Source organism: Sardina pilchardus, chromosome 5, assembly GCF_963854185.1.
Source record: "Sardina pilchardus chromosome 5, fSarPil1.1, whole genome shotgun sequence".
Taxonomy (NCBI): domain Eukaryota; kingdom Metazoa; phylum Chordata; class Actinopteri; order Clupeiformes; family Clupeidae; genus Sardina; species Sardina pilchardus.
The window spans coordinates 32071627-32079789 of NC_084998.1; the positions used below are offsets into that span (position 1 = coordinate 32071627).

At 40.5% G+C, this 8163-nt stretch overlaps 1 protein-coding gene across 1 annotated transcript; it reads left to right on the forward strand.

Moving 5' to 3' along the window:
• The first annotated feature begins 5796 nt into the window (after positions 1-5796).
• On the forward strand, positions 5797-7622 carry tmem223 (transmembrane protein 223). The gene is made up of 2 exons (XM_062535756.1): positions 5797-6508; positions 6611-7622. The coding sequence occupies exons 1-2, from the start codon at positions 5914-5916 to the stop codon at positions 6907-6909; spliced, it is 894 nt and encodes a 297-aa protein (XP_062391740.1). The 5' UTR covers positions 5797-5913; the 3' UTR covers positions 6910-7622.
• The last annotated feature ends 541 nt before the right edge of the window (positions 7623-8163 follow it).

An 8163-nucleotide genomic window follows, 5' to 3' on the forward strand; every position in this document is an offset into this window, starting at 1 on the left:
ATTCTGAAACACGGTGAAGTGACATAAAAGGTTTGAAAACAAAATAGATGATAAGCAAATTAATAGAAATACCTTAAGACCATTTAGACCTGTAACTAAAGAGCAAATCTGTTTGGCAGTTGATTTTGGTTTGCACCTTAAAGGCCTTCACAGACAACAGCAGTAGAGCACTTGTGTCTCTAAGCGTTCTACAGTATGTGACATATGTTTACATTGTAGACTGTAAAGCACTGTAGGTTGTAGCCCAATCCCAAAGACCGGACTCACAGACTCGCAAAGTCAAATTCAAAGTCAAATTCATAAGGGCTTAGGGCTGTCCCAATGTTGCATTTCAAAGGGTGAGGGTTTGAGCACACACTTAAGCCCTTTCTGTGAGTCTGCATCAATGCAAACTTCACCAAAAGGAATTACCCATCAAAGTGTTGTGACGTTTACCGCAGAGACCATAGACATACACATATATCTATGGCGGAGACCATATGGAAATCCAGAAATTACAAAGGGAAACAACAGCACGACACACCTGCATGGTGCAAGTGTCAGCAACGTCTTTATTATCAAACATTGCCCTTACACATTACAAGGTTACACATTACCATTGCACATTACAAGGTACTGTACATGTGATCTCGTGAAGCACTGTCCCAATCCCATATACCTATCTGAGCATTTGGCCTCACTCACTCACTCACTTAGCACCTGAGATCGATTAAGTCTGTGAGTTTAGTCTTTAGTCCTCACTGCAGCCCATAAAGCCCTGTACTGTATGTAGGCTGTACAGACTGTAGAGCACTAGACTGTAGAACACTTAGAGCACTCTATGTAGACTGTATACTCTGTGTAAACTGTGTAGGCTTTAGAGCACTCTTTGTAGACTGTGTAGCACTAGGCTGTACACTCTATAGACTGTATAGCACTCTAGGCTGTAGGCTACACTCTACAGTATGTAGGCTGTATAGCACTCTAGGCTGTACACTCTATGTAGGCTGTATAGCACTCTAGGCTGTACACTCTATGTAGGCTGTATAGCACAGGCTCTACACTCTATGTAGGCTGTATAGCACTATAGGCTGTAGGCCTACACTCTATGTAGGCTGTAGAGCACTCTACAGGCTGTGTAGCACTCTATGTAGAGCAGGCTGTAGCAGAGCTATTCTAAAGCTTTCTATGGGCTGTAGAGCACTGTGTGTAGAGCACTTGTTGGCCCGTTCTCCCTATACGCACACTATGCAAGTTGCGTAGGGCCCGCAAGTTAATGAAGGCCCCCTCCCCCGTCTTCCCTTGAGTCAAGCGACAGGTACTGTACAGTTATTATAGCGACAATCATCATGAAACCGAATTACAAACAGAGGAAGAAATGTCACGAGAATGAACAGTGGGAACAGCAGTCGGGTAAACTTGTATTCGTTCCTCGGATAATCTGAGTAGCCTATAAATTGATCCATTTGTTTGCATCTCTCATGCGCGTGTTGCTGGCCTTACAGGGCAGTGAATCCCCTGATCTGTCTGTGGCTTGCTTGCCAGCCTTTCCCAGTAGTCTTTGCAAAAGTGGTGAAATATAAGCACAATTTGCGTTTTTTGAATGCCGCGGCGACTGGCTACATTTTCAAAATAAACTAGAAATGTGCATGTCCGAGGACCTGCAAGAGTGGGCTTGCAAAAATGCTAACTAGGTTAACAATGCTAACCAGGTTGATTAGCTAAGTTAGCTGATGATTTCTAGCATTTATGCTAAAAATGCTAAGTATGCTATCCATGCTAACAATGCTAATCAGGTTGATTAGCTAACTTAGCTGATGATTTCTAGCATTTATGCTAAAAATGGTAACTATGACTGAAAACCGGCGAAAAATGGGAATACCGGAAAAACGACAACCGGCAGCCATCCGACATGAACAAGCAAGCTACTGCGGATCGGGCCTGATTTTTCAGTGTTGGAACCGTGTCGATAACTCAAACGCTCTAGGAGAAGATGCTTCTGGGGTGAAAAGTGGGTGAACGGGAATAAGTTGCACTAGAAATGTGGGTAAAACTACACACAATTCATCATTTATTAAGCATTTGCTACCTATTAGTTAAAGGGGACATATCATACCTCTTTTTAAACGAGGTTAGAATTGGTCTCTCCCAAATTGAGCCGTTTCTGGGCTGGCCACGCCTCCGGCTGCATGTATTGATTAAGCTGCTCGTTTCACAGGTGAAAATGACTAAAACCGAGCCGGCATCCAACCACATATGACCCTGGTGCTAGGGTTGGTCTATATGCAAATTCCCTTAGTATGACTATGAAGTATGAAGTCTTTCTACAGAAAACGGATGGATGGTTTTTTTTTTTATAAGAACAGTAGAGGCCTAAATATGAACACAAAGGCCCGCAAAAAGTGAGTTTTGCATGATATGTCCCCTTAAATGGTTTGTTTATCATTAGTAATTGATTGTTCATGTTTAACTCATCATCAGTTCAAAGCATTTGTTCACAAAGTTGTGAATGGTTTGTTCATAGCCTAAATAAAAACAATGTTTGTAAATACATGGTTTATACTTTATAAATAATGAAACAACCATTCATAAATTAAATCATTTCCCTATTAAGAACCAGTTACAAACTATTAGTAAATGTTTTGATCATCATTTGTAAAGTATTACTCCTATGTTAATTCTCATACTGAAATTCATGAATTACTCAGGAGTTACAAGTGGTTAGTTAAAGTGAGGACTGTATATGCCTTGTTACACATTTACAAATGAGTTAAAAAGGTTACATTTGCATTTATTCATTTAGCAAACACTTTCATCCAAAAAGACACTATCAATGAAATTAAAGAGCAAGGCCGCAAAGGTGGCACCTGGGGATTGAACCTTCAACCTTCAAGAGCTTGCAGTATGCTAGCACACTACACTACACTACACTACCTCTACCCATTGCTATTGTAACAAGAAATTTACAAATATAAAATAGATGCGCGTGTTAAATATGAACAAACATTTATAATTGTGTATACGCATGATTTACAGATGAGAGTTAATGTAGGAATTATGCTTTAAAATTAAGAACACAGCATTAACATGCTTAATGTGTAGTAGACACTCTTGCATAGTTTTATGTGTTTTTAAATGAGCGGATGTTGTGTTCTTGACTTCACGACAAACAATCAATATACACCAGAGTGTAAGTGTAAGTGACAATGTCTTTACTAGGTTAACTTAACTTTATACCTCAGTCAATTACTTGTATACTACAACTCTCTAACTATTGTATCAATGTGTTGCTTAGTGTTAAATCAAATGTAGTCATACGCATAACAGGAAAGTAGTTCTCTTAAAACAACTAAAACTAAATCCCATCTTCCCACAATAGCAGAGGTAGTGTAGTGGTTAAGTAGCAGGTCTATTATTCTGTAGCCTGTTCAGTTGGGGGTTCAATTTCCAGCTCTTGCGGTTGTGTTTAATTTAATTGACTGTGAATGTGTATGTTGCTCTGGATAAAATTGTCAGCTTAATGAATGAATGTGAATGTAGCATTTACAACTCATTTGCAAATGTGTAGCAAGGCATAAAAAGTCCTCACTTTAGATGAGGTCACAAAATATCATTAACTAACCACTTGTAACTCCTAAGTTAATCATGAATTATAGTATTTGGAAGTGGTTTATAAAACATGTATTCACACCTTACTAATCATTAGTGCATATGTAACAACTGTTAAATAATGATATAGTACTTCATTAACAAGATGTTATTGCATGATCTATTAAGTATTAGCAATAATGTATACATATCTTAGAAATAGGCTTATTCACTATGAACAAACCAATAATAACTTTGTGCACAAATGCTTAACTGGTGATAAATTATGCATGAGCAATGAATTACTAATGATGAACAAACCATCAACTGATAGTTAACAAATGCTTAATAGATGGTGAATTGTGTGTAGTTATTATAAAGTGTTCATCTTCATCAGGTCCCTTTCCACAGGTGTATACAATCAAGCACCTTGATTATCAATGCAGACTGCATGGTGCTTGATTGTATACACCTGTAGAAAGGGACCTGATGAAACCCATGAATACTTCTTCTTCTTCTTCTTCTTCTTCTGTAGTATTTGGCGGCTGGACATGCCGGAGGATACCCAGCAACGCTTCGTCTGACATCAAAGGGCTAATAAAGCTGATTCTGATGAGTAACCAATGGCAAAACATCACCACTAGAGGTCAGCAGAGTCAAAAACAAAGAGAGGAGTGTAAGAGAGGATATTAGCCTACTGTAATGTGTAACATGCCAAAATGTCCACTATCAGTCAGAGATGCTGCTTGCTGCTGACTAAGAGATGAACATGCAACGTATGCACAGTGCACAGTATGCACAATGCACAATATGTTTGTGGAATGGATTTGCCCCCTGATTGAGACTGGTTTATCTGACTAAAGCACATATTTGGTTCCTTGGGACTACTGTATATGCTGAGAAGGTGCTTGAGGGTAGTGTGTGTGTGTGTGTGTGTGTGTGTGTGTCAGTCCTCAGGAGGCCTCTGATTCGCTGCCACCTATTCTCTCTCTCTCTCTCTGTCTTGTGTGTGTGTGTGTCCGTATGTGTCTAGTGCTCTGTTTGTCTTTGTGTGTGTGTGTGTGTGTATGTGTGAGTGTGCATGTGTGTGTATCAATGTAGTGTAAATCACTTTGTGAAGTTTTTAAGACTTGAGTCCAGTAGTTCACATCACTTTTCAGGGTGTGTTTTTGTCTGTGTGTTTGTGTGTGTGTGTGAGGGAGGGAGAGATAGAAAGAAAATGAGGGCTGTGTTTGCGATGCTAAATGTGTGTGTGTGTCTTCTTCTGTGTGTTCCTGGTGCCATCTCGCAGACTACAACAGCACCAAACACGTACACGGTAAAAAAAACACACACACGCACGCACGCATGCACACACACACACACACACACACACACACACACACACTTAATACATATGTTATGTCTTATCTGTGTGTGTGTGTGTGTGCGTGCGTGTGTGTGTGTATTTGAGTGTGTGTAAGAAAGAGAGACAGACAGAGAGAGAGAGAGAGAACTGCGACAGAAAGAGGAATGACCACTGAGTAACGCACCCATTCACATACACACACACACACACACACACACACAATACAGTGTATTGACGAAGTGTAACAATGTTTGTAATGTCTGTATGTTTATAATATTTTTATTTTTATTAATTTGTTTAATTAGTATTATTCCTGTGAACGCCTTGGCAATGCATCATATGGTTTGTCGTGCCTGTAAAGTATATTTGAATTGAATTGAATTGTGTGTGTGGGGGGGGGGGGGGGGGGGGGGGGCTGTAACTATGATGACTATTGCGGACTAGCCTGTGACTATGATGATCAAATAAGTTCTCCTGTAATAACTGCATGAAATATCAATCACCAGGCACAGGATAACAGATGCTGAAGTCAATTCCATAAGCATATGGAGATATCATGTGGATACTAATAAAAAATAATAAGAAAAAAAGTCATAACATCATGACTTCTAATAGCCTAGGCCTAGAAAAAAATTATGTAAGCATAACCATTTTTGATAAAAAAATAAATAAATAAAAAAAAATGCATTAAACTTTTATTTTAATATCTAATATCAATTTACATCAAGCTGTTATTATTGACATTATATTAAACTGCTTTGTAGGCCTATAGGAAAAGAGAAGGAACGCATGATCCAGTTGCCTATTTTGGCAACGTAATCGCACCTCCGTTCATTTAGAGCCATTGCAGTTTCCGTAGTTCTCCACATCATGGTGGCATCCAGAGGACACATGATCATGTCGACCAATGTAGCCAAAATATTGTAGACATACCGACTATTCATTGACAAACAATAATTATATTTTTCTTCAGAACTACAGGAAGCGAACAGCGCAAAATGGGTTTGTTATGTCTGCTGTCTGGTGCCTCCGGCCGCTCGTGTTTTATCACTCAGCGAATCTTAAATGTTGCACAACTGAGGACTCTCAGGACAACTGCTAAGAGTCATATGCAAAAAGAACGACCTCAGTGGATGTTTAATTCTTCGGTTTACGCCCCCCAGAACCAGCCGCCACAACAGACTTATCTTAGATGTGTAATGGGTCGATGGATAACGCTCAAGAGCATGTGTCAGTTAAATGAGAGCAAACTATGGACCCGGTCGAGACATGGACAATGGATTGACACTGTCAGTAAGGACTCAAGAAGGGGACTTTCCACCTATTCCACAAACACAGCTGTTGCCAAAGACGTTATCTTGTTTGAGCATGACCGTACCAGATTCTTCAGATTTCTGGCTTTCTTCTGTGGGGGGCAGTTTCTTTTCTGGACATATCTGGCCCACTTTGCCTTCACTGGCTTGCGAGACACGAGGGGTGGCGCTAGTGAGGCAAAGACGGTTAGAGCTGAACTTGGGGGATGGTTTAGTTTTGATATGAATTTGGGATCAAATGCATGGAGGTTTGGATTTACCGTAGCATGTCTGGCTATAGGTGAGTGAGATTTTGATAATGTTTTGGTAGGCTACATGTAAGCTACAGTAAGAGAGAGAGACAATTAATGAGCTAACAACCATTTCTATTTTACACAAACAGGTGGCGGAATAATTGGACTGGGCGTTCTGTTCTGCCGTCACTCCGTCAGCCGTGTGATTCTGCACAAAGGTGGCGGGATGGTGACCGTGTCCACGCAGTCCCCGCTGGGCCTGAGTAACGCCAGGAGCATGACCTTGCCCCTGTCTCAGGTGGCCTGTCATGCGCACAGACACGAGTCCCCTTCTTTCATACCTCTCAAGGTCAAAGGTCAGAAATTCTACTTCCTGCTGGACAAAGAAGGGAAGATAAACAATGCAAAACTTTTTGACGTCACTGTTGGAGCATACAGACCATTTTAAATGTTGAATATATGCTTTTGTGGCCTCCAAATGACAAAGAAAGTGAAAGACAGTAGACTTCTGTTGGTAATTGAAACTCAGAAGTGGCCTATGCTATGTAAATGCGTTGCATTTGGCCCAGATCTGGCCCTAATGTGGCATGGATTTGGACCGGATTCATCTCAGTTTTCAAAACAATGGTGTGATGTTGCAGAGTGTGACATAATAGTCTGTGGAGAAATGTTATCCTTAAGTGCTGTGGATGCCGACACTTGCATTCAATTAGCCTACATTATTGCCAATACAACTCCGCACACCAGTGGAGGTGGTGGCAGAGTTTGAGGTCGGTGTGCGGAGTTGTATTTAGAATAGTGTTGTCAAGGTAGCGGAGTACGCCGCATTCATGTTGACACTGGTCTCCCCAACACTCCATCCTGCCAAGTTGTCTTTTGGTACACTGTTTATGTTTATCCATGAATAAAACTATTGCTTTTGATGATCCATGACACTGAATGTAATCAATGCCCAGAGGGAAGTATATGTTGATAGGGCAGTTGTTTACAACAAATGGTGTTTTGTGGTATTGTTTTGTTACTTAAATTGATTCCACAATTCAAACTAGAAACATACAATCTCTTTTAACCTTCTTCAGCCGTAATACTCTACTAACTCTTCAGCAGAGTATGTACGAGAGTACGTCCCTGATGTTGTGAAACCATATTTACATCATAAGTATACACGCATTAAAACCCTCGTTTACTCACCATGTGGATGGACTTCTTTAAATGGTTCAATTAGGCTAACCTATAGACTAGTGCGTAATTTAAATGGTTAGATTAGCCTAACCTATAGGCTAGTACGTAAGTTAAATGGTTAGATTACATATAGGCTAGTATGTAATTTTAGTACCTAAATGGCAGAATGGGAGTTAAAGAGGCTCTTTCCCGTATGTGTGATGTTGTATAAACTCTCAGGGGATCATTTTCATGACATCACTGTTGGAAAGTAAGTGAGAGTATTATTCACCATCGTGAACAACAGGCGAATTTAACCACTCATCAGTTTATTCACCATCGTGAACAACAGGCGAATTTCACCACTCATCAATTTCTTTTTCCTCATCTAGCAAGTGTCTCTTCCCTCCGAGCCCTGGCACACTCTCTCTGCAGCTCTGTGAGTCACTGCAGCTCCTCAGTTCAGCTGGACGGGCTTGTTCATAATGGGACTACAAGCTGTCTCCACTCAGGGGGACGCGGGTCGGGTTGAATCACGGCC

Bases quoted from the DNA above. Each gene is read 5' to 3' on its own strand.
- tmem223 (XM_062535756.1), top strand. From the start codon at position 5,914: ATGGGTTTGTTATGTCTGCTGTCTGGTGCCTCCGGCCGCTCGTGTTTT. The intron at 6,509-6,610 runs GTGAGTGAGATT...TTACACAAACAG, and splicing joins CGTAGCATGTCTGGCTATAG to GTGGCGGAATAATTGGACTG.